At 39.3% G+C, this 27,674-nt stretch overlaps 1 protein-coding gene across 1 annotated transcript; it reads right to left on the reverse strand.

Annotated features, from left to right (window-relative positions):
• Positions 1-7,612: 7,612 nt before the first annotated feature.
• On the reverse strand, positions 7,613-21,593 carry LOC119913169. Its single transcript, XM_038732524.1, has 12 exons — positions 21,438-21,593; positions 20,783-20,976; positions 19,607-19,747; positions 19,173-19,311; positions 13,635-13,812; positions 13,232-13,373; positions 12,331-12,474; positions 11,641-11,693; positions 11,531-11,548; positions 11,238-11,317; positions 9,759-9,812; positions 7,613-9,035 (listed from the first exon to the last, which is right to left on the reverse strand). Exons 1-12 carry the CDS (start codon positions 21,549-21,551, stop codon positions 9,015-9,017), a joined length of 1,278 nt encoding a protein of 425 aa, XP_038588452.1. The 5' UTR covers positions 21,552-21,593; the 3' UTR covers positions 7,613-9,014.
• Between the last annotated feature and the right edge of the window lie 6,081 nt (positions 21,594-27,674).

Consider the following 27,674-nt stretch of genomic DNA (forward strand, 5'->3'; position numbering starts at 1 on the left):
AACATGAGGTCAGCCACCGCCGTTCTCCAAGCCTGGGACGTGAAGGGCTTTCAGAGACAACAGATTTTCTGATGCCCACATCTATAGGTTCCCTGCCAGCGCCAACAGAGCCGTGGATTCAACTTCGCCCTGTCTGTAAATGCACGCGCTGGAGGAAACGCACCACCACACTAGAAACACAACCTGGAGTGGATTGTGAATGTGTGGATGTCACTGCAGTCCCCTGGCAGGTCCCTCCCCATCCAGTGAGAGACTCATCTATGAATGACGTCAAACGGGCTATAGTGTCCCTGAACGCACCAGTGCTGGTTACTCCCTGGTGTCTTAGGGTTAGGGTTAGTTAGGCCGATGTAGCCGACCCGTTGCGCGGGCCGGACAGACGTTAGCAAGGACGAAGCCCAGGTCCTACTACCGTCTCGCTCGGATGCCACCAGGAGAGCGACGTGGGACATGGGCTTCTGTCCCAGTGGTTTGAATAGCGCAGCAAAGACCCAGGCCCTCCCACTGTCTCTCTTGAGCTTAGCAAGGAGAGCAGTGTGTGCCGTAGGTCGGATCATTAGCTTAGCATCGGTGAATGTGCTGTTTTGTGGAGACTGAAGCGTGTTACGCACCGAGCAGAAGATGGAGGGGGTTCGGTGGGGAGGAGAATGCTCTTTAGGAATAAACTGTATTTAATCAGTTGAATATTCACAGCATTTTCAGTGTGTAGACAAGCAGCACATGAAACACAAATAGGAGGTCTGGTGGTGTGCATCAGCCTCTGTCACCCTTCTATTTTTTTTTAAATAAATAATAAGGCTTAGACTTTTTCCAAGGGCTGCAATCGAAAAGGCCGTGGTGGCCTTGAATGCACCACAGCCGGTGTGACTGGTTGACACATCACCCAGTGTTGACGTTAGCCTCAAGCTCACACCTTCCATGTGAAGCAGCGAGTGATCTCTTTCGTCCCGCTATACCAAGAGAGACCTGACTTTGGCTGTCTCTCTCCAGCAATAGTGGACTAGCCTTGCTGCGCTGTGACCGCTCGGCGAAAGAGATGTCGGCAGGGCAGCGTGTCTGTTTATGTGACAAGCTTTCACCTTCGGTCAGCTAGCAACTCGCCCGAGCATTCAACACGGCTAGTGCAATGGGATGGGACTGGTGGTGGGGAATTAGCACTTTTCAGAATGTAATGTGTTTCTAATAAACAGTTTAACATTCACAAGCATCACCACAGTGTCCACACAAGCAGGACATGTTAGAACAGTGGCTTTGTGAACACAAGGCTGCAGGGCGAACCCTTATCCTCACCCCAGGAGTTAACGTTAGCTCTTTGATGAGAGAAGTTAACTTAGCTCTTTGAGGAATGTAATAAACATGTTTTACTCAAAAAACGGTTTCCACATTCTCAAAAGCCATACCATAGTTTTACACAAGCAGCACATGTAAAACAATGGCGTCTTCAACACCAGATGGGGGATTGTGGCAGCGTCAGCAGGCTTCTCTCCCTCCATAACGGTCACTTGGCCAGTCGCTCCCTTCCCCATCCGCAGGTCGGCTGGTGGGGGGGCCTGGACTCGTCCGGGCAGGACATGGGTCATCTCGTCCAGGTGCAAAGATAATTTTCTAGAAGTGGCGACTGGTGAATTCAGTGAGCTGTTCGCCGTTTGCAGAAGAAAAAAGGATGCTGAGGCAGTAAGGACACTGCTATTTATACGTCACGTGCGTGACGTATAAATAGCAGCGGTAGCAACGTCCTATTGGTCGGCTACATGCACGATAAAATTTCAGTGGGCATGTGCGTGTGTGTGATTGGAGGAGGTAGTACCCATAGAGTCCAGTAGAGAGCAGAGCCTGTGTGAGATAGAACTGTTTATTCTGAGATGCATCTGACCACTCTGACCGTAAAGGTGCCACTGCAGACACTCTCCAGAAAAAAAGGGCAGGGTAACCATAGTAACAGTGTTCCCCTTTTCAAATTACCTCAGACATCAAAGAACCCCTTTCTTCAGTATTGATTCTCTACCCCACCTAAGAGCCATTAACATGTCCTCTCCCTTCTCTTAATTTATATACGGTTTTATTTTTTGTAATATGATGCCATGTTCTTACAACTTTCTTATATATTTTATTAGTAAGAATGTTTAACAATCGTTATTCTCCTGGAAGTTACCTTTATTTAAGATGTTCTTCCCAACTGCTATAAACACTGTTTTAACTGGTAACTATTATAATTGTTATGGATGATTAAAAATAACTTTTCCTTTCTTTTTATCAAATTCTTAAAAGTAAGAACTGTATAACAGTTTAGGACATTTAAGAGTTGATTGTGGAAAGATATTTGATGATGAGTTTTAACTACTAAGCAGTCATTGCTATAAGAAAAAAAGTAAATTAAAAGTAAGTAAAAAAATGTTTTCCCAAATGGAATAAGGTCTAAACCAGGCATGTACTGGGTGAATGAGGTTAGTCATAACTTGTTCCTGATTGGAGAAATTGGACGTGTTACACCTGACCCCTGCTACAACCATCCCTGGTCTCCTCTACATCTTTAAAAATATATAGACAACCACTTTTGTTGCATTGTTCCTAGCACTTCTACAGACTAAACAGACTTTACTGCGGTTTCTACTGTCTTGCCAACAGCCTATAGGCCTACTGTTATCACTTCTCATATTATTGCTCTGTCAAAAATCAAAAGCTGAATTAAAACAAAACTGAACTTACCATCATGGATCCATTTGCGTAAGTGTTTTTTGGGTAGTAAGTCATAACTGTTCCATAATAATGAGAAGCTTGAGTGCTGCTGATCAGCAGCAGCAGCAGAAGAGAGAGCAGCATTGTGCATGCGTAGTCTCTCCCCACAAAGAAAGTTAAACACCAACGTCTACTTCCAAAGACTGCCTCTCCTTCTCTCTCTCTCCCTTTTTATATTTGGCCAGTGTTGAGTAAGGCATTACAGTAGTAGTGGATTACAGTAATGTAGCCTGTTGCTTTTGGTTGTAATGCAGTAATACAATGTAATACTAATAAAATGTCAGTAATATTATACATGGCTCCTCTTAATAAGATGGTAGCTCCTCTGAAAACATCATTTCAGAGGAGATGAAATCTGAAACCTGCCTGTCTGAAAACGGCCTTAGATAGAAATATGAGTAGGATTAAAGAGAACACACAGTCTCACAGTGCAAGTTTCAAATAGAAATGTGAAATAATTTGTGGTATGTAGCAATAATACAAACATCAGTAAAAGTAATTATCGCAATAATCATAATAATAACAATAATAATTTTAGCAGCGGGTGTCGAGCAGGAACACAGTGTCAGCCGGAAGCCTGCACAGATCCCGACTCAAAAGCTCCTGAGGCAGAAACAACTGCAGAAAGCGACAGAAGGAGAGAGGAGAGGGACAAGAAAGTACAAAACTACGGTAAAGAGATGAAGCCGAGTTAGTAACACGCATTACTGGTATTAGAATTCATACAGATGGAGAGAGAGAGCAAAGAATTATGTTAAAATTAAACATTCGTTTAAGATTTAACAATTATAAAAGTGGCACAACCTATCAACATTGAGATGAAATAAAAAGCTCTGAATAAAATCTTAATCAAGATGCTGGTGCTGACTATTTTCCAAAGCTTTAGAATTATTCACAAACGTGATGATATTTTCCTTGTCCAATTGTAAGTACAGTAATAGAACAATCCTACTGTAAGTACAGTAGCAGTGCCACATCTATAACCCTCTATTGGATAAGTATCTGTTGAGAATATTTCTTAAGTGGCTTTGTTGATGCAACAAGGAAAGGTAAGACAGATCTAGCTTAGAGTAATTTAACGGCTCACAATAAGTCTTCAACAGTATCCAATGCATGTTATCTCTGTATATTGCAAATATTCTTTATACTTTATACTGTGAACTTTTGGTCAATGTGTAGCACATACCAGCACAAACTGTACTACTACAAATTTTGTAGGCTACATGTTTTTTTAATGATTTATTTCATAGGATCAGATGTTTTAGTTTTCTTTTGTAGTACTTGCAGAATCAGGTTTATGTCATATTTCTAAAGCTGATATAAACCTGATTCTGTTCATCATCAGTCAAATAAAATTTGATATTCAAAGCAAGCTCAGATCAGACAGTGGCTCCATTATCACACGTCCCTAGTTTGGAAGTCAATATCTGGGCTCCTCCTATGAAAACCACTGTAGAAACTGTAGACCAGTTCCATAGAAGTACAACAACTGAGAGTGTGCTGCTGTAATCAAACACCAGAGAGTTTTGACCCAGTGGTGAGATGTTGGTGTTTGACTGTTTATACTGTTAATGTATGTGTCACTGTCTGATTACTGTACAACTTTTAGTCATTGAAAGTGGTTTCAATAACTTAGATTAACTAAGGTCAATAAAAGTTGTAATATAACGAGGATAAAGCTAATATTTTATTTCAACTAAAGATAATTTGTTTTTGCAGTTCACAAGTACACATTTGACACAAAAAAGACATTTCAAAATGTTTGCTCGACTACAGGATCCCACTTACATTCATACAGTTAAGTGTTTACACATGAAAGAAGCTGAAAAATACAACCACATTCAGCTCACATTCTGTAAATGTGAAAACTGGAAACATGTTTAATATATATATATATATATGATCAACAAAATTATGAATTAGTCTGAAAAGGTTGCTGTGTTGTTTATTTAATCTCGGATTTAAGTTTATGAACATAACCTTTACAAACAATGCTTTTGAAAAGCTGTTTGCTTAACAGTAGAGTTGAAGCAGCTGCAGTTGTGCAGATTTAGTTGGCAGCCAACTGAAAACAACATTTTCCTGCAAGAGTCAATAAATGTTCATGTTGACACAGCAGGGGTCGTTGTGGTTCCATATTTCAGTTTCACACTAGCTCACGAGGCTTAGAGTGATGTCTGATGGCAGCACTTGTCTCAGCTTTTCAGCTCTAATCTGGACAGAAAATAGAAACAGTGGTGCTGAGATATGATCATGATTTTCTCAGATATGATGGTTCTGTGTAAAGTGGGGGAGCATGGTTTGAGAAAGTAAACTAAACTGAGACACAGGGCTGTTAACAAAAAATCAAACAGGATGTTACGGAAGTTTAAACGCATCTGTCAGCACTTGAAAGTGCTCGCTGGCTGCTTTCCAAAACAAAGCAAAAATTACACTCGTACTTCATTTTACAAGCCAGCTGTTGTCGTGAAAAAGCAGTCACAGCAAAAACTCAACAACGAGCAAAAGAGCTTCCCTCAAGACTTGGTATGAGTGGTGGGTGGTGATGGCACAGTGGATCAGACACATGCTCATTACGTTGTGTGAGTGCTAGTTGGTGGGTCAAGATATTACTAAAGAAACGTGTTATACTCCTAAGAGGTGTGCGTCAATGACAGTAAGTTTATACAAGTTGTGTTTAAATTACATTTTATGGCAGTTAAATGCCAATGAATGTACTGCTAGTGGGAGTGGTAGTTCCTACTCTCCAGGTGGAGAGCGGTGATAAATTCGGCTGGTGCCTAAAGTGTGATTTATACTTCTGCGTCGAATCGACGGCGTAGCCTCTACGTAGCCCCGTACCCTACGTGGTACCCTAAGCCGTACCCTACTCTGAAGCCTACGTCGTAGTCTGACGTGCACCTCCTAAAAAGTGTAACTACACGTAGAGGCGATGTGGACCATAAGAACTGTGATTGGTTGGCTGGATAGCCTCGCAATGCCTCCGAGTCAACAGGAAGTGGCCCGTGCTTTGAAGTAAATTTTGTAACACTTTCTATGAAGGTCATCGCTATAATGACTTATGAATATATTTATAACACGATATAATGCGTCCATAAGACATTATAACAATTGTTATAATCACTTACAAACATGTATTAGGCGCTATAGCAAAGTTCATAACGTATTATGATCTTTTGATTTAATGTTTTATAACTAAAAGTAATACCAGTTTATACCACTGTGCGCCAATAATCTCCGACCATGTTCCATAACACATTATAACCACCGACTCTGCCTCGTTAGAAATACACTTTAGTCACCATTTACAATTAGTGATATAAAATGGAATAATAGCTTACAGTAATGTTTAATGTTCTATAACATGTCTTTCTTTCTTTTAAATAAAGTGTTAAAATGTCCATCCCTGTGTAATATATCACAGGTGGGCATAATACCACATGAACAAATTTTAACTTATAACACGTATTTGTTTGCTTAACTCTCTAAGAGTTGAATTGACACTCTGTTTTTTACTGTCATGACAGTTTGAACAAACAGACAGAGAGAGAGAGAGAGAAATGGTGTGGGTGTAAGTACAGCTGACTTGCAAAATATTTCCTCTAAATATAAAGTGTGCGTTGTTGTAAGTACATTTACTCAAGTACTGTACTTAAGAACACATTTGAGGTACTTGTACTTGAGTCTTTTGTTTTCATGCAACTTTATACTTTTACTCCACTACATTTCAGGGTTATTATCACATGGGGCCAGTTACATACATAGACAACAAGAATCACATAGAAAGATGTTTTCCAAGATAAAATTTTTATTTTATTGTTTTTACATGATAAATACCTGATAAATCCTTCATTGTACAGGAGTGATCATCATCTGGCGGCCCGTGGGCAACATCGGGAACGCCAAAGCTTCCCATCTAGCCCACAGAATAGTTACTGATGAAAGTAATGCAATATTAATTTATTATTAGAAACTGTGCATCTGCGGTGAAATTCCCGGTATAATGCTCTATCAAGTTACTGCCAATGCAAACTGAACATTTCTTACTGCGGCAGTTTCACATTAAAAGCATATGTCACGCTTCAGATAAGACCCAGGAATAGACTGGAGACAAGAGCTAGTTCTCAGAGATTTATTGAGTCAAGGAGCTGGCGGTGGCTGCGGGGATCAGGGCAGGTAGAGCAGGCAGGCGAAGGAAGCTGATGGGGTCCAGGCAGAGAGGCAAACAGGTAACAGGCAGGAGAGTGAGATCCAGGAGGCGGGGAAGGTGAGTTGGTCACGGACGGGTCCGGTAGAGATCAGAGACGACTTAACAATCCGGCGAGGACAGGATGTCAGGCCGCTGCTTAAGTAGGGCAGGAACCTGAGGGAGTGCAAATCACGTGCAGGTGTGTGTAATCAGCTCCTTTCAGCTGACACGCCTCCCGGCAACCTGCAGGTGAGAGAGAAAGGGGAAAAGGGCCGGAAACCAAAAACTGCAGCCACACCCAGGAAAAAAAAAAACACAAACACAAGGCAGTCTTCCACAAGTCAGGGTTAGGTCGCAGCAGGGGGGGGGGGGGGGGGGGGCGCGTGACAACATAACTAGTGAAACACAAGGAAATAAAAGCTGAAATTCGGAACTCTTGTCTCATACTCACCTTTGATCTTAAACCAAAATGTCTTCAGTGAACAACAAAAACAAAGGAATTTGCCTTACCGTTCCAGTACTTTTGAACCACCCCTATAGAAAGATTTGGCAATAACAACAAAATCATTTAGCTTTTATTTTAAGACAGTTATCATCCTAAATTGATTTTATTTATTATCATTATTATATTAATATATTTATTGTGTAAATGGCTTTTTAAAAGCAAAAAGCAAAGGAAGTCCAAAATTTGACATATAAAATCCTTTTTTTATTATTTAATACAAAATACTGAGCAGAATCCGACAGGCAAATTATGAAAAAGTCATTCAAACTAACTGATCTTAAAGGAAATATTACATTCATAAACAACTGATTATTAATAAAAGAAACCTTAAAAATTTTCTTTACAACAATTTCTTATTCATTTAATATAAACATCATTTATTTTTTAAATGTTCATCCAGGCTTTAAGATGAAAATTAATTAACAGATATAATCAGTAAATTTGCATTGGAGAATGAAATTATAAAAGTACATTTAAGTACGGTAATTAAGAACAGTTTTGAGGTATGTATCCAATTTATGATACTTTACACTTTTACTCCACAAAACATGAGGAAAATATTGTAAAACTTACTACACTACATTTATAATGCCTAACTACTAGTTATTGAAATTTCACATACAAAACAAAATCAACCTATTAAATATGATGCATTATTATCAATGATCGAAGACCTCACACACCCTCACGGGGAAGTTTCTGATTAGATCAGCTCATGTAATAGTTGTACTAAGCTCTCCTGGGATTTATATGTACTTATAGTTACTTAAGTTGTAATTTGCCCTGCAACAAAACTAACAGGAGAGCCACTCCTAAAGAGCTCCTTTAAAATACATGATAATACATGATTTCCCATGATAACGGGATAATTTTCTCGTGATCTCGAGATAACAAAACAGTAGTTTAACAGTGGTTTAAAGGTAATTTTACTATGTGTTTCTGTATCATGGGTTAGCTTAGAAGAGCACAGGACTCATCCTCTTGGAGTTGTTTGATCCTCACAGAAGTTTTTAATCTTTTTCATAATCCTCTTCAACAAAGTTCTTATGAACAGAGTGGAGATTGGTCCACTTCCATCAACCTATGGACTTTTCATTTCCCCATCATTCCCAGGCAGAGGACATACTGTGCTTCTCATTCAGGTGAATCCATTTAACGTTACACATTTCCTGACAGCTATTTCTGAACCTTTGAAATAGCCATCAGGAAATGTTTGATTGGATACCGCTGAATCTCTTCATAACGACTTTGTTGAAGAGGATAGTTAAAAAAACACACAAAAGAGGGAAAAAAAGGTTGTTGACAGCAGGAGTCAAATACACAATCCTTGGATTATGAGTCCTGTACTGAGAGAAAAACACGGGCCAACCCCTGTATTCAGCTATGGTTTGTTATCTCAAGATTCCGACATCGGAGTAAAATAAATATTTGAATGGATGGCCGCTTAGGGCTTCCGTAAAAATCAAATTTTCAACCACTGTGAATACATTTTTTTCAATAAATGTTCAAGATGAGGGGGTCGCTGTGGTTGTAAAGTTCAGTTTCACACTATTCACGAGGTTTCGAGGGAGGTCTGATGGCAGGTCACACCAGTTTAGCTCTTATCTGGAAAGATAAAAACAGTGGTGTTGAGATATGATCACAACATTCTCAGGTATGATCGTTCTGTGTACAGTGGGAGAAAAGGATTTGAGGAAGTAAACTAACTACAAATAAAATACAGATGTCGATCTTATCTTATCTAGATCGACCTGCTCAGCTCTGTTTTAATGGAAACAGTGGCTGCTTCTCATTTGTCCAACAAAATGTCGCTCACCAAAAGTCAAATTCTATGTTATGTTATGTATTAAATATGTCTGTCAGCACTAGAAATGGTTTGATGCTCACTTGTTGCTTTCCAAAACAAAACAAAAAAGTTTAATGCACCACAAACTCACCCTCATACTTCCTTTTACAAGCTTCCCCGTTCCATGAATTTAAACTATAGTTTTTATTATCTTGTGGCACATGACAAAACTTTCTGTCTGAGTCCCACACAGAAGAATTTATTTTAGGTCAGACAATGAACCGGGAAGTGACATGAAGACATTTCTGCTACAATGGTTATGACACTTTAAATTACAATTGTACAGTAAATTCAATTGTCACTTAAGCTTAAAAACTTAACTGTTTTTGCAGTTGATTTCAATATAAATAGTCAAATAAAAAGTACACACATACATAAAATCAAAGGCAGAAAAAACATTAAAACACATTTCTTTCCATAAATGTTCAAGGTGAAACAGCAGAGGTCGCTGTGGGTGTAAAGTTCAGTTTAACACTACTCACGAGGCTTAGAGGGAAGTCTGATGGCACTCCTTGACTCAACATTTCAGCTCTAACCTGGAAAGATAAAAACATTGTTGCTGAGATATGATCACTACGTTCTCAGATATGATGGTTCTGTGAAAAACGATTTGAGAAAGTAAACTAAACAGAGGTACATACAAATTATTTTGAGTTTATTTTGTGCTCCAAACCCCAAATACAACACAGCTGTTTATCCTTATCTCCCCTTTATGTTTTCATCTAGATCGACCTGCTCAGCTCTGTTTTAATGGAATCAGTGGCTGCTTCTCATTTGTTCAACAAAACTGACTGATGCTCACTTTCCGCTTTCCAAAATGAAACAAAAAAGTATAAAGCACTTCAAATTTGCCTTCATATTTCCTTGTACAAGCTTCCTCTTTCCATTAAATTAATTTAATTTAATCATTAATGATTAAAATGATTTCCGTTCTTCTGCTTCTCCCATTCTCCAGTTGATCCGGTCCAATAGAGTACCAGTTGGCATTGCAGCCCTATTTGCACGTGAGTTCAAGTTTTCCACATCAGATGAATTTACTTAAACTGTAAACTTTTTTACACTGGCTGCACGATAAAAATGCTTCATTTCAGTTTCACCACCTGTGACAGTCTCAGTGCTTCTCACTGTTAGAGATGTTAGCCAGCTGTTAGCCAGAGGAAAGACCCTGATGCAGCCTTAATAAATTGGCTCCTGTTAAAACACAACAACCAGTAAAACAGCTTCACTAAAGGTTTGGTATAAGTGGGACTCCAGGCTGGAATATTCTGTCACCAAAGATGCAACTTGTTGTTGATATTTCCTACAGTCCCAGTCTGTATATATATGTGTGCTGCGTAGTTTCTCTAGTCAACATATTATGTTAAATATAATCAGCAAAAAGTAAAAGGAGAGTTAACGCCCATGTTTTGGGCTACTACTACTGTTTTGCGAATATTAGGAGATAAACAGTTGGTGCTGCTAATTCTCCAGTTGGGCTCAAGTAAACAATTGTAGAAGAAGAGGACACAATAAGACAATGTAATTAAAAGATCACCAGTTAAGCCTCAAACAATGGAAAACCATGTGGACATTAACTGAGGAACTTTACAGTCTCCGCATAAGAATAAATGAATGTTGTGTCTTCCTCTGCCGCCATATTTCATCTCTTCAGTGGAAGTTTACGTCACAGGCTACATTCAAGTCATTATGATTTATTCACTAAGACTGTTTCCATTGCACTTTGTCACATTTAGTTTTTATTAATATACCAACTTGTTCACCTCACCAAAAACTTTTTTATAGTGTTATTCTGCTCAGGGCTTTTTAAGCCCAATTGAAAATTCAAACAAAACCAGGTCGTTGGAAATGCACTTACTCTTATTTTTTCTGTCAATTTTTAGAGTTTACTAATGTTGACCGTTGTCTAAATGCAGTTATCTGATACATTGAGAGGATTTCTGATTACATAAGAAGATACTGACCACTTTTATGATGTTATCAATGATGTAGTCCTCAGACAGTGAAGACAGAGCGGAAACCTTCATTTTCAGACCTACGAAAACTAGAAACACAGAAACTCAACATTATAATGCAGGTCAGAAGGTGCTGAAACTGAGTAATACAGCGGTCATAGACGAGGTCTTCATTTTCAGTTAAGTCCAATGCCATAGTTCTCACTTAGCTCCTTCACTTGTCATTTAGCTATGTATATGTCCATTAATAGATGATTACTGTGTGTACACTATAGTGTAAAACATCACCATGTCATACTCACTTGGGATCAGGTATGGGTCTGTAAACAGAAGTGAATTGCAATTGATTACTAGTGAACTTCATAATCCAGGAAATCAACAACTGAATCAAAAAAACAAGGGTTGTACTCACCATATCCAACATTCACAATCACACATCGAAGCTCCGACTGATACGTGACTGAACTGTAACAATAAATCCATATTATTTCACATATTCTTTTGAGATATTTTGAGATAGAAATATTTTCTTTCACAGGCCTGCACATGAAATTGGCTCAAATAAAACATTAATCAATACAATATGCACATTTCACCACATATTCTTATATACACATGTACACACCTTTTCAGAGATAAGGTATACTTCTATACATGTAATTCTCAAAAAGGGATGCTATTGCAGATGGGACACAACGTTTGGCCAAAGCCCTCCTCCATTTTAAAGGAATAGTGTGACATTTTGGGAAATATGCTTATTTGCTTTCTTGCTGAGAGTTAAATGAGAAAGTAAAGCAAACCAGTGGAGAGTCCAGAAATTCATTGCTGCCAGCCAAGAAACTGTCTTGCACATAAACCCCCTTTAAACCACAGTTTTTTTTTTTTACACTTTGTTTTTTATACAATTAACACAAGATATGTATAACATTTTAATTAATGAGTCTTAAAGGTTCTGACAGATGGATTTTTTTAAACTATGGACATTTAAACATCTCTTGGCTGTAGCTTCATACCATTCACCTTAAAGAAATGAGAGTGGAATTGATGTTCTCATTAAACTCTTTCAAGAAAGTGAAGTAATGTTCAGGGAAAAGTGACTGACTTGAAAACAGCCTGGACAACAAAACAGACGGGGTGGCTTTTTCCAGTTTGGTTTTCAGATGGCGTCCAACTCAGGATGAACTGTCCAGCTCCCAGTGTAGTCTGGTTCATATTGTACGGCCCGCTGAACAGCAGATCTGAAATCCTTTAACAAATAGGAGAAGTAAAGGCTTCACATGTTGAACAAGCATTTACAAACCCGCCCCCTTTCCGTGACAAGATTAAATTCTACTGCTGGGGGGTTTTCCCTCACCCGACATCTGACTCATCTTTCTTTTTAATGGTGTTTCCTTCGTGGCAGCTGCTGGCTGATTTTGGTAAGTCACATGGGCAGCTGATTCTTTTTCTTTTTTTGTAGTTGCATTAAAGTTGTCAAACCAGTATTAACCTTTAAAACTCAAAGCCTGTTATATTGAAAAAAAACAAGGTGCAAAGTCTACTGATGCCTTCACAAAATCTAGTGATGTTTTTCATGCATACTGCTGTTTATGCTTAACCTACTTTGTGTATTTCCTAATAGCACTACACAGTTGGTTCGGTCACATTTGTTGCGCTCTTGTCAAACCTGTTATACAAGATTCTTTCTGCAACTGAAAACCATGATGAATGAAAATCATCTGGGGCTGGAGCAGTGGATAAGACGCGTGGCTTTGGTGTGGGAGACCTGGGTTCAACTCCCCACAGTGACCCACTATTGTGTCCCTGAGCAAGACACTTAACCTCTAGTTGCTCCAGAGGTGTGCGACCTCTGACATGTATAGCAATTGTAAGTCACTTTGGATAAAAGCGTCAGCTAAATGAATAAATGTAAATGACTGTCTTATGTGTGGAAGTATTTATTATCTAACTGGAGAATCAGTAACCCATGTTTTTTTTAACATATTGTTTTATTTTTGACTTACATGGAGATATTTGCTGTTGCATTGATGCTGATTTCCAGGGTCTGATTGACAGGGGTGTACAGCTGAGCTCTGTTGTCTGGGGTTGGAGGCAGAAACTTGGGCAGATAGAGTCCCTCTGTGCAGGACGGCACCGCTCGATCCACTGGAACAATAGGAACAGTAAAAATTTCAGTCACACTGAAGTTTTATGAGGTTGGCAATGCAGGTTTGTTCCTCCATCACTCTGTGTTAGAAAATGCTAGCATGCAAAGCTAATATGTGAAACATAGATACCTTCTAAACATCAGCATGTTAAACAAGAAAATTGTCATTGCTATGTTGATCATATATATATATATATATATATATATATATATATATATCTTCAGCTAAACAACAACACACTGCCAAAACAAGGTCTTACCATTAAAAACAAACTGGAGAGGTATTTTGCTTATAGCGTTGTTGGTAGTTATCGTAGTCTGCACCCCGTCAGTTTGAGTCAGGGTGATATTCTGCGTGGGAAAGTCCTCCATCACCAGCTGTACAGCCCACGGACCTTCATTAATGCTATCGGTGGGGCTGAATGACAAAGTACAAGACTGCAAGAGGACAAAAAGGGACATGTATTTTCTTTCAGATAATGAAATACAAGACTCAACACTTTATTTGGAATAAGATTTAGTCCACAAGGCTATTTTAGGAATTCATACTACTGGAGTCACGTGGGTACGGCGAACAAGATGGCGGCTGATTAGGGAGCCTCTGCTCTCTGACACTACTTTTGAGACAATACCGAAGTATAGGCTCAAGTTATATTAAAAACTACCCTCGCCTCGAAGAGTAAACGGCTGGCGCATTTTGGAGAACTGAAACATTCAGATTCAAGCGAAATGGCCACATCGAAATATTTCAAAGACACGGGCTGTAAGGCTACCCGAAGAAGCCCTCCACATGAAGACGAAGGCTCAACAGGTGACCCACCTCCAGTCTGGTTTCTGTCTGTTTAAAGAAATCGCTAAAATGAGCAGCACGCTGCAGAGTGTTGCTACAAATGTCTCAACTATTAAAGAAACGACAACGGAGTTGAAAGCGACAGTGACGTCTATGCAACAGAGTCTGGCAGAAGTAGAAACACGCATTGAGCGCCTAGAGGAGACCCCAGAACGGCCACACGCAGATGGTGACAAGAGAAACAAGCTAGTGGACGCAATGTGAGACCGCATTCAAGCCCAGGAAAATCACAGCAAAAGGAACAACGTGAGGCTCATAGGCCTGAAAGAGACTTTTGGGACCAATGGGACATTGTTGAGCTGTGTCCAGAAAATTTCGGCGGAGGGGCTGGGGGTCCGGGCTGATGCCGAGTTTGAGGTGGCTTGAATTTAGGTTTTTGACTTTGGTTATGGTTTTTCTTTTCCGTATTTTGTACTGGAAACGTTCTTTTTCCAGGTTAAATGTTAGTGTTCATATTTTGTCAGAGTACAGGATTTTTAACTATGAGAACACAAAAGGCATAGATATAGTCCTACAGATGAACAGTGATTCAAACAGGAACAATGAGGTAGACATAGGTAGGGAGGGCCATTTGGACAAAGATGATGTAAAAATGTATTAAGTACATGTCATGGAATATTAATGGAAGTGGAAATCCAGTCAAACGACTTAAGGTACTGTCATATTTAAAAACCAATAAGGCTGATATAGTTTTCATACAGGAAACTCACTTGAATGAGGAGGAGGCAGCTAAATTCAAAACAGGCTGGGTGAGGTATGTTTTTCACAGCTCACTCTCAAGTTCACGAAACGGAGTGATGATCTTGGTTAACGGGGATACATTTTGTGTTGCTTAAAGAAGTTAAAGATACTGAGGGGCGAATGATATGTGTCCAGGCATTAATAGAAGGTATGCAGGTGATACTATGTAATATTTATGCCCCTAATAAGGGAGACCCACACTTCTTTCATAAAGTCAATAGGGTTTTAGGGGAGATGGATGGGCAAATTATCTTGGCAGGAGGCTTTAACCAAGTGATGGACCCTATATTAGACAAAAGTCAGTTTAAAGGTCCACTGATGACCAAAGATAGGGAAGCAATTCATATGTTAAAAGGTGACATGGCGCTTGTGGATGTCTGGAGGCTTACTAACCCACGTAAGAGGGAGTACACGTTTTTTTCACACTGTCATAAGTCACACTCCAGAATTGATTTTTTTTTATTGCAAGCCCCTTAGTAAACAGTGTAGTTAGTTGCAGTATAAGAACTATTGCTATAACAGATCATGCAGTGGTGGAATTATGTATAAACACAGAATTGGACATTGGAAGGAGGACTAGATGGAGAATGAATTCATCATTACTACAGGACAAAGACTTCAGGTCATCGCTGGGAGAGGATTTGAAATCTTTCTTTGACTTAAACATTGGCAGTACTAAGGACATTGCAACTGTCTGGGAGGCCTCTAAAGCGTATATAAGAGGGAAACTAATTGCTCGCTCGGCTCAAAAGAAAAAAAGACAGCCTAAACAGAATCAAAGAATTAGAAGGTTAAATTAAATTAAAGGAAAATAATTTAGAGCAAAACCTTCTCAGAATCACAATATCAGGAACTTTGTAAGCTTAAGTTTCAGCTGCACGAAATCTTTAACAAGAAAGTAGAATATTCTTTATACAGATTAAAAACAAATTTTTATGAAGGTGGGGAAAAAACTGGGAAGATACTAGCTAGACAAGTGAAAGAAAAGGACTCCTCGAATATAATCTCAGCCATCAAACAGGGAACTAAATTAGTAACCTTGACAAAAGATATAAATGAGATATTCCAACAATATTACAAGAAACTATATACATCAAGAGTATCCGGCAATGAAGATCAAATAAATTCATTCTTCTCTAACATTAATATGCCTAAGTTTAACCTTGATCAAGCAAGGAAGTTAGAGTCATCTATAACGGTGGCTGAAATAAGGAAAGCTGTGTCATTAATGAATACTGGGAAATCACCAGGATACGACGGATTTCCTGTAGAATACTATAAAGAGTATATAGACATTCTTGCTCCAGTCTTGGTGAAGGTGTATCAGGAGGCTTTTGAAAAAGGCCACATGCCGCCGACATTTAATGAAGCTTTAATATCTCTGATCCCAAAAAAAGACAGAGATATAACAGATCCATCTATTTTTAGACCCATTAGCCTGCTTAATCTAGACTTTAAAATATTGACAATATTGACGAGCTCTACGGCTCCAACAAGTTTTACCAAATATTATACATCCCAACCAAGCAGGCTTTATGAAGAACAGATCCTCATCGGACAACATGAGGAAATTAATACATCTGAAGTGGTTTGCATCATACAAAAGTGCGTCAATAGTTGCTATTTCTCTAGATGCCGAAAAGGCTTTTGACGAAGTGGAATGGAGTTAACTCTCTTTTGCGCTCTTTCACGTTTTGGTTTTGGCCCCTATTTCTCTCAATGGGCAAAGACATTATATAAAGAACCAAAAGCAGCGGTAATTACCAATGGAGTTATATCACCCTTTTTCAGCCTGTCAAGAGGCACCCGCCAGGGCTGCTCTTTGAACCCCCTATTGTTTATAATTTGTCTAGAAACACTGGCTGTTAGTATCAGAAACAATGGGAGTATTAAGGGAGTAGAGGTTGGGGGAGAGGAACATAAATTGCTGTTATATGCTGACGATATTTTAGCCGTAGTGACAGACCCTGAGGTGTCCTTACCACATCTGATGGATACTATCCAGTCCTACTCAAAACTCTCAGGTTACATAATCAATTGGAATAAATCCGAAGCTATGCCCATGACTTCCACATGCCACCGTTACATGGTGGAAAGGCTTAAATTTAAGTGGGTACCAGAAGGTATGAAGTACCTTGGAATTAAACTCAGTCAAGACTTAGAAGAGATGCCTTTTTGTTAAACTTTAATCCAGTGTTGCAAAAAATTAAAACAAATTTGGAAAAGTGGCAAAAGATAAAACTTATCCTATGGGGAAAAGTCAATATTATTAAAATGATAGTAGCACCTCAATTTAATTACTTAGTTATGATGTTGCCAATCACGATACCGCCCGCCATCTTTAAGAAGTATGATAATATAGATAAACAGTTTTTATGGGACGGGAAAAGAGCAAGGATAAAACTTAGTAAACTTTGCGCCCCCATGGAGAAAGGGGGATTAGGTTTACCTGATCCAAGATTATATGGGGTATCTTTTGAAATGGTTAAATTAGCCAAATATTGGAAAACAACAGATAGCAAGTTAGACTGGATGGAGATTGAGAAGGAGTTCTGTTCACTATTTAGTCCAAAGGAGCAACTGTCTCAACGAAGTAATACAACAAACCCAATTCTTGTTCACTCTAGGGAAGTGTGGGCTTAGGTGCACAAAATGTATAAAGTGTCGCAATATGTGCAGACATATGCTTCATTGTGGTTTAATCCTGCCATACATATTGGTGAAACGTCAGTGTATTGGAAGCAGTGGAGTTCAAATGGTATATGTATTATAGGAGACCTGTACAAAAATGGGCAATTCATGTCTTATGAAGAATTATCGCTTCAATTTAAACTCGAAGGCAAACAACATTTTTGGAAATGCATACAAATTAGGGACTGTGTAAAATCTCAAATTGGTAATTGTTCAGGAAATGATATTCTGGACTATCTGAATGCGCCACGCGAACGCTGCACGGCTTCACAATTCTATAAACTAACAAACTACTCAGTAAGGGGTGAGTCCTCTAATGTGAAATTGTTATGGCAAAGAGACCTGAGTACGAGCTTTACACAGGAAAAATGGCTGGGTATACTAGCAGACTGTGGAAAGTATGTAAGAGAGGCAAGAGAGAAGTTCACACAATATAAGATCATACATAGATACTATCATACCCCTGTGAGATTATATAGAATGAAACTGATGAATGACAATATGTGTTGGAAGTGTAAAACAGAGGTAGGAACTTTTCTTCACTGTGTATGGGAATGTGGATTGGTGAATCCATTTTGGGTTAAAGTTGTGGACTTCTTGAGTAACTGGTCAGGCTCAGCGATTCCTCTGACTCCTGCTGTATGTCTACTAGGGGACAGATCACAAATACCGAATATCTCAAAGGGAACCTTTTCTGTCATCATGGTGGGCTTGGTCATAGTTTCCAGAGTTATTTTAAGACACTGGAAAACCGCTGTATCTCCTAATCTGAGAGACTGGACTAATGCAATGGTGGAGACCACATCCTATGAGTCTATGCTTCATAAACTGTCAGCTAACAAGGAGAATGGGATGATCTCTTGGGATCTTTTTTGGACGTACACAAGGACTAATGAAAAATCTACCTAAGAAATTGGAGGCTAAATATAGCTCCATTCCTTTTTTACTTTTATTCTTACTCTGTGACATGTCGGAATATGTTTATGCCAAGACTCTGTAATGCTCAATCCTGTACTCACATACTCTGCCTTTAAGAATTCAATAAAAATTTAAATGAGGAAAAAAAAAAAGAAATTCATACTACTCCTAATATTCTTCTTCATTATGTTTCTCCAGGTCATCATGCCATCCCAGTTTGATCGTTTTGGCCCACTTGTCAAAGGTTGCTCAGTGAGCCAAGACTAGAAACCTACACACACACACACACACACACACACACACACACACACACACACACACACACATACACACACACACACACATACATGGATATACTGAACAGTTCTTGAACTGGAATAAAATAGGTGCAAACATATGTATACCTGTTTGTGAATATATACACACAGACATTTCATACACACTGACCTGCTGACGAACACACCATATTGTGTTGCTTACTGAATTTACTTAAGCAAAACATTTAGCATTATTTACAGACTATGTGCAGTCTTCCTTTTTTGTCACAGGTTGTGAAAATTAATTAAAAGAAGAAGTACTGTGGATTTTGGCAACTCACTGTTGAGAGGTTGAGAACAGATGGCGGTGTGCATTGGTCACACTCTGATAGTGTTGAGTTTGCGTATCTGCATTTAACTTGGTCTCCATCAGGGTCAAACGTCAACAGGTTGAAGTCTCTAGGACAGTTTGAAGGAACTCTGGATGGGGGCAAAATAAAACACAGAGTTTTGAATGTTGATACTAGATCTGCAGATTCACTTCACTTCAACTGGCTGATGTCACTGAAGACAATGAGGTAAACATAACACTCAACATTTTCAGATGAAAACATCATGATCATGTTTTTTCAAACCCCTTTCATCTGACCGTGTTGTTTACAGCAAGTAATTAGACTCTGCAAGGTACTGAGGGTGCTTATGTTACATTTATTCCAACATGTGACATAAAATAGTTTAGCAAAAAGATAGAAACACAAACAGTGAGGAGGCTTACCTCACAACTGCCAGTATATTGGTCTGGGGTGATCTGTTGGCCTGGTTGGTGTCTGACCGGTTCCTCAGCTCCACCAGAGTCACAGCTTTCACTGATCCGATGCTATTTCTGATGAAATTTATCCAGTCACCACCGCTTAACCTTCAGTGGGAAAGTTAGTTTTTACTGTGCTGCTCAGATCCTCTGTGTACACGTACATTGTTGGTATGAACAGCTGACTTGCAAGATAATTACTCCATAAAGTGTGCAATGGTGTGAGTACATTTACTCAAGTACTGCACTTAAGTAAAGTACTACTTAAATTTGAAGTACTTGAACTTGAGTCTTGGTGTTTTTTGTTGTTGTTTTCATTCCACTTTATACTTCTAGTGCTCTACATCTCAGAGGTAGATATTGTACTTCTCACTCCATTACATTTTTCTGACAGCTTTAGTTACTAGGTAATAAAAAAGAATATTATATTTATGAAATAGGACCTACCTAACAGTGTATACAAATACAGATGAAACAAATTATGGATTAATTCATCAGTTGACAGACAGAAAATTAATGTGAATCTATTTTGCTAAATGTTTAAGTCATTTTCCTTATAAAAACATTTCATGTTTGCAACTTCAGAAAAATTAGGATTTGCTGTTTTTCTTTTAAATTATTTTAATAATTTACTTTTTCTTTTTTTAATACTTTTGAGGTTTGGACAATTTATTGGACAAATCAAGCACTGTGAAGGTGTCACTTAATGCTCTGGGTAATTGTGACAGCATTTCTCATTATTTTCAGATTTTTTTCAAACCAAACAATCATTCGATTTATGGAAAACAGAATCAGCAGATTAATCCACAATGAAAATAATAATTAGCTGCAGTCTAACGCAAAATATTTGACAAGCTCCACCTCCAACAACAGTAAAATCCTGCTTTAACATTTAAACATTAAAGCATGAGTAATAACAATCTAATGTTATAATATACAATAGTGTATCAGTCACAGTGGATATTTTACTACATCGAGGACTTTTGCTTTTAAGTACATTTTACTGATTATACTTCCGCTATTTTGGAAAATAAGATTTTGATTTTCTCACCGTTCAGAAATTATAATGACAGTGAAAGAAATTAAAGTGACAGAGAAATTACATAATGTAATGTTTTTCTTGCATTGTCATGGTGCACTTACAACAGCTGAAAGGGAGCGTTGGTAGGACCCTCGAGAGAGATGATTCCATCTCTCTGACACCACTCAAATGGGCTGCTGTCCTTAGTGACACTGTGTGCAACTTCAGAACTCACAGTCCCACAATTATTGCTGGGGCATGTCCACGAGGTAATGTCTAGGCTACAGTGGAAGTTCAAATTATACTGAAGCTCCACCTGCGGCATTACAATGAAGATGTGTTACGGCACCAGTGACAACATCCATGATACAAAAAAATGGTTTACCGTGGTGCTAATTTGGGAGACAATGCTACTTTGAAGACATGTATTTGCATTTGTCTTTGATCCTGCTGATACACAAGACTTGATAAAATCTATATAGTTTTATTGAGATACCTAAAAGTGTTATTTTCACATGGGCAGGTTCCATACACAGACAACAAGAACCACATAGAAATCTGTTTTCCAAAAAGGATACACCCTTTAATGTACATTAATTATTTTAAAAATATATAGAAAATCACTTTTGTTGCATTCTTCTTAATTCTAAGGACTTATATACAGTCTTTACTGCACTTTCTTCTGTATTACCAATGTCCCAGAAATACTGTTCACTTTTGTCACACTGTCAAATGTTGAAAGATGAATAAATTGGATTAGAACATAACTTTACGTACCGTCATGGATCCATCTGCGTTAGTGTTTTTTGGGTAGTAAGTCATCACTGTTCCATGATAATGAGAAGCCTGGGAGCTGCAGACCAGCAGCAGCAGCAGCAGAGGGAGCGGCATAATGCATGTGTTAGTCTCTCACACAAAGACAGTTGAATACCAACACAAACACATCTACCTCCAAAGACAGCCTCTCCCTCTGTCTCTTTACCTTTACATATTTGGCTTTCTTCTACACAGATGATTGATCTCAACAACAATTTAAACAAACAATCCACCAGGAAATGGTTCGGTATGAGGAAAGGTTTCTTGCTACTGATACAAGATTAGGATTGATTGAGTGCAATGAATGCAGTCCCTTTAATCAATTGTTTATTGGGAAGAAATTTTATCTATTTATAAACAGAAGATTTGAAACAAATAGAATAGATTGTATTTAGATATTTTCCTAAGTGCTACAACTTTCAATTGTCCACCAAGCATAGTGTGTATCAAACATTGTAAACACAAAAGGTCGGTCATCATATTACTTTAATTTTAATCCCTCAAAAATTGTATCCTTAATAGATTCAGTTTCAATGTGTAAAGGAAGTCTAAAGCGTCAGGTGGGAGAGAGTGACTATACTCTCCTTGAGCTTATTCCGTTCCGAAATGGACTGTCAAATTATTGTTATGGTACTCAATATGGCTTGGTTGTCCATAAGTTATTTAATGGGGAAAAACAGAAAATTGAGTAAATTGAGAAAGTTTACACTTTCCCACTTTTTACTGAAAATAATTGTTTTGCTATAAAACCCATCGTGTGAAAGCAGAAACAAAAGAGGGGGATATTTACATTTTAACAAAAAACACACTCAAGTCATCAATCTCAATTTCAAGTTATCTTACTCCTGAAATGGCCTCTGACACCAAATCTGAAAATTCCAGTGCCAACAAGATCCACTTAATTCAACCAACCCCATCCTCTACTTGTTTTGGTGTTGTTATGTTGTCAAGTGTTATCCAATTAGTTAGGGGCCAAGCCCAAGTAGGCTGGAAACCCGCGAATGCAAGGCATCGCCTTGCATTAGATGGTAACTGCCTGGGGCGCAAAACTCAGGCACCAAAGTTGACCCTAATGTGCCCATAGGTGGCGCTGTATTGCAGATTAAAGACGTAAAAAAAAAATCCCATTGACTTACTTGCATTTTATATCTCCAGTACCACAGGTCCGATTGACACCAAATTTGGGTGAATTCTTCCCCATGGGCCCCTGATGACCTGAAAAATTTGGTGCAATTCGGCTTATAGGTGGCGCTATAATAGAAGCTCAAATACCGTGGGAAAATCCCATTCATTTGAAAATCCCATTCATTTGAATCAGCACAAAACGTGGTACGGACCATCTCTGGACCAAGCTCATACAGGCATGTGCTCCCCAGATCGATAAATGACAAACTGTTCCACTTATAAGCTAACACATCTTTGCACAAAACACCAAAAACAGGAAGTCATGTCATATCTTAGGTTTACCAAACTTTGGGACCTTATGTGGCATGACTTCCCAAAGGCCTTTATAAAATTTGGTGTCGCTATTATTAACTGCAAGTCCCTTTCATTTCAAACTCTGGCTGTTTATTCTCCACAGGCCCCCGGATCCACAGCGGGGCGCCTGGGTCAACACGCGCGCACTCCACGGGGCGAGGGGGGCGGCTTGCGCCGGGGGGCTTGGACCCCGCTTACAACTGCTTGCAGTTCTAGTTGTCTTTGTGATTTGTGCCCCAACAATGAACCACTCAATGTCTGGAAAGACTCAGAACCTGGCTGGCTTGATCATCCAGTTTTATAGAGGGTGTTGAAAAAGTGTTGCCGTGACAAAATGTAAAACAATCAAGAAAATCCTGTTTCAGTAATGCGTAATCTATGAGGTTGTGTCTCACAACTTAAGAATGTTTTCAAGCTGTCAAATATATTTTTCTGTCAATCTCAATGATGGCATGTAAAAGTAGAATTACAACATTCTTGCAATGTACCAGGAACAAATGTGGATGCAACCTGTCTGTCTGAACAACGCCCTACGAAGAATAAAGTGATGTGACATCTAAAAAAAATTTAATATCGAGGAAAAGTTCATTGCGCCAGATGCAGACTCAGAGATTAAAGCTCAGGAAACCTTTGCAGGTGTTTTGAGTTAATTAGCTGATTAGAGCTCTTCTCAGGCTTTTGAGCTCCATGAGCTGTAAACTGGAAACAATCACTTCACCACTTATCTGGGGTTGGGTAGCAGAGGCAGCAGCTCTAGCAAAGGGCCCCTTCCCCTTTTAGTCAGCCACATTAGCCATCTCTGACTGGGGGAGACATTCCCAGGCCAGTGTAGAGACATAGGGCCTGATTTACTAAAGGTTTCCGTGAGTAAAAACATGTGCAAACTTGATATCACCCGCAAATTAACACGTAAACTAATCTACTAATGGTGTGCACGCAGAATGACTTTTTTTAAAAGCGCAAAATAGCACCTGTTGTTCATTTAGTACTTTTGCCTTAATGAATATGCAATTTGGGGCGGTTCGATTTTATTGTGCCAAGTAAGGCTGTGAGGGTAACATGTATTTACCACACGCAATGTGATCTACCAAGCCGAAAAGCAATTTCATGTGATTGCAACAGCATCTGTATTTAATACATTTTGAAAGGAAGGTGCAAACCAGCAAGTGTTGCACAGAGATTGCTGCTGTTATCGTTGTGAGAAGGAGACACAGGCGTAAAGAAAGAAGACGTAGAGAAAGGGTTTTTGGCATGACATACATATACACATATATATATACATATACATGGAACATATAACGCGCACATTGCGCCTCTCCAGCCATGCAATTTTGGAGCTGTTTGCTAAACTAAGGGCTGATATGGAGCCAGTTACAAGAAGGAGTCACGCAATACCTGCCATGCCCAAACGTCTTGCAACTCATGCATTTCCTCGGGTCATTTCAGCATACTGTAGCTAATTTGTAGTGATAAATTATGGCCTATGTGCAGAAAAGCAATTGTAAACAGTAACAAGTTTAAAGGAATGATTAGTTTGATAAAATGTTGTCGACAAAGCTCACATACTTAATAGGCACTGCCAATACTGAGTGCAAAATTTCGGGGGAATTGGAGTCAAATTATTACTTCCACAGCTGTTTAAAACAAGGTTCAACTTTTGAGTAAATAAAGACAGGAAATGTGGGGTGACTTGACATTTAGACTCAGTAAAGATAAGAGACTCTCGAGGAAAGAGCAAATTTCTTTCGCTTTGCCAAAGAGTGTTTGGTAACACAAAGGACAGAGACAGACTAGAAGAGTGGGGGAAGCATATATAATCTAAATTAATGTATAATATCTAATGAAATGTATGCAAATTGTAACACAGAATGTAAAGTGGACCTGTGAACCCACATGTTTACAAAGAGGAGGCCTCAGTTAAAGCCTTACAAGAGTATATGATCAGGAACTGTTTGGAATGTGAACTTAAGGTTCAGATGTACTCACTATTATAACTACATAGCAATATGTTCATCCTTTAATGTGTGTATTTGAATTGAATTTAAAGTGATCATTTGTGTTTTTATCAAATTTATAAGGTCACTGTAGGCAAACAGCTTAGAGGCTGCAGGAAACTGGGAAGGGTCTCCTTAAAAGGAGAATTTGATCCAAAAGGATATTGCACAAGGAAAACAGGGTGATACTTACAGTGTGGAATAATCTGCCTCTCTTAAATTTCTGAAATAAAGAGTCCAATCCAGACGTCTTTTAAGGGTTTTATTCTTTGCAAAGGGTCAGACAGATATACAGAGTGCAAACAGTCTGCAGAGTGTAAGACCAAGAGCCAGTGAAGAAACAGGTGAATTTACACTGTAAGGGTATTACGCGGCTATCTTAGGGAGGAAGGGAGTAGGGACCAACTGTCCTGAGATGAAGGCCTATCAAGGACAGTCTGATAAGAAAACTCTCTAACGAGCATCTTTCCCATGGGAAACTTCTTCTAGCTGTAACATAATAAAATAATCAAATACCACGCAGTGAAACAGTGGTCTATTCTGATGAAGCATGTAGGGTGAAACAGTAAACACAGTAAAATATCAAATTTCCATCACACATGAAAGAAAACAATTTATGTCACATCAGTTCATACGTTTTTATATTTAAGGTGATGGCGCATACCCTCTACAGCCCTTTCGTTTGACACCTGTACTGAACCCGACCTCACCAAAAGAGCATAGGTACAATGTGGTCCATATTCGCACAAGAAATATTGTTGAGTGAACTTTCGGGGTCCTGAAGAGCCGGTTCCGTTGTTTGGACCGCACTGGAGGAGCACTCCTGTACAGGCCAGAAAAGGTTGCCCAGATTGTGGTTGTCTTCTGCTGTCTGCACAACATTGCCGAACAGCACGGGTTAGAACATGATGACATGGAAACTGAGGAGGAGGATGACCACAATGACCAAAATGAGGGGCAGCAATCCAATGCTGCAGGATTGCAGACACGCACCAACCTTATTCAAAATAATTTCACATGAGCCTTTTGGGGTAGGCTATGTATTCATTTTTCTTTCCATTCAATAATCTTTAACACTGAAAGCACCATGATTAAAGATATGTATTGTGGTCATTCTTATCCAAAAAAAGCCTAGCCCTTCTTCGACACCTCTAGCCAGAGCATTTATGGACATGCTCAGAGCAGTCACAGCGCTGACGAGTTGCCTGGTGTGAGCTGCAATGGCTCGAGCTTGAGAGGAGACCGCTCGCATCTCCTGTACAATACGCAATGTGCTATTCTCAAGGACTGCAGACTGCATCCTCTGTTCCCGCAGCCACTCCTCATAATCGGGGCGCTTTGCAGGCTGTTGATGGGTGCTGGTTGACGGCTGATTTGAGGATTGGGGTGGGGATGGCCGAACTTCTGAGGAAGACTCTTCACATACAGTATATAGAAATGTTAAATGGAATTAAACAGCTACACAATGATTATTAAATTACACATTCTCTAAAATACATGTGTGTTTTTCTTATTTTGTGCCTACCTGCTGGTGGTTCTAAGGTATCATACCCCGGTATTCAGTGATCTACTGATCGCAGAAATTGAGCTACACTTGCTCCTCAATACCTGTTAGAGTTCCGATACGAAGCGGGTGGTGTTTTAATGTGGTTAAAAGCAAGCCATCAGAGGTCAGCTAACCGCACTTATACAACCGTCACTGGGTGAACTGACTAAAAAGCCGTCACTGGATCCTGGGTGAATGTCTGTCGTATATCCAACTTAAAACTAACTTCACCGCGGTGTGAAACAACCAGGGTTTGGGTGGGAGGGATGTGAGATCTGAGAAACGGGAGTGAAAACGGGTTAGACAGCTTATATATGTGAGTGCATGTGATTGGATTTGAGAGGCATAGGTGGATGAAATGACTGAGCGCAGGTGGTCGAATAAGTGAGAGGAGCGTGGTCCTGTTTCATTTTTCGCTTACGGTCAGGCTACTTTCCCTCCTGACTATCCACGGCGGAAACCATTAAAACACCACCCGCTTCGTATCGGTGATTAACCATGTGAATGGATGACAACGGCCTTCTGAACCTTCCAGTAGGTGCAGTAGGGCCCTTCTGACCCATATCTATGGGGCTGATAACCACTGATAACGCCCATTCAATCGAGTGATAACATTCGGGTGCAAACACGCAAAACCCTCATTTAAATACTCCCACCTCCATTGTGTTTGCACCTGTTGTCATTTGCGCAATAATTCTTAGTTATTCTTAAAATTGCACGTGCAATATTTTAGAGTGCACCCGCAATTTAGTACTCTTTATTCAGGATGTTAGTAAATCAGGCCCATAATCTCTCCACCTAGTCCTGGGTCTTCCCTGAGGCCTCCTCCCACCAGGACGAGCCAGGAACACCTCCCTAAGGACATATCCAGGGGACATCTTTACCAGATGCCCAAACCACTTCAGCTGGCTCGTTTCGAGCAGCTTCTGTACTTAGAGTTCCTCATAGATGACTTGGCTTCTCACCCTACCTCTAAAGAAGATGCCAGCCACCCTCCTGAGAAAATCCGTTTTGGCCGCTAAGCCATGATCATCAAGAATAAAACAAACAAACAAGTCTTGAAACTATTCACTTAATTATTTCATCTAGAATATCTGAATATCTGTAATTAAATTACAGAAGAAAATTCCCCTTTTCATGGCATCTATGAAAATATTAGCCTTATTGTTTCAGCTCGGC

Source organism: Micropterus salmoides, unplaced genomic scaffold, assembly GCF_014851395.1.
Source record: "Micropterus salmoides isolate LMB-PRFRI ecotype aquatic unplaced genomic scaffold, ASM1485139v1 Ms_hic_scaffold_2, whole genome shotgun sequence".
Lineage (NCBI taxonomy): Eukaryota > Metazoa > Chordata > Actinopteri > Centrarchiformes > Centrarchidae > Micropterus > Micropterus salmoides.

Bases quoted from the DNA above. Each gene is read 5' to 3' on its own strand.
- LOC119913169 (XM_038732524.1), bottom strand. From the start codon at position 21,551: ATGCCGCTCCCTCTGCTGCTGCTGCTGCTGGTCTGCAGCTCCCAGGCT. The intron at 19,748-20,782 runs GTAAGTGCACCA...TTCCCACTGAAG, and splicing joins AACGCTCCCTTTCAGCTGTT to GTTAAGCGGTGGTGACTGGA. The intron at 12,475-13,231 runs GTAAGTCAAAAA...TATTTGTTAAAG, and splicing joins GCAACAGCAAATATCTCCAT to GATTTCAGATCTGCTGTTCA.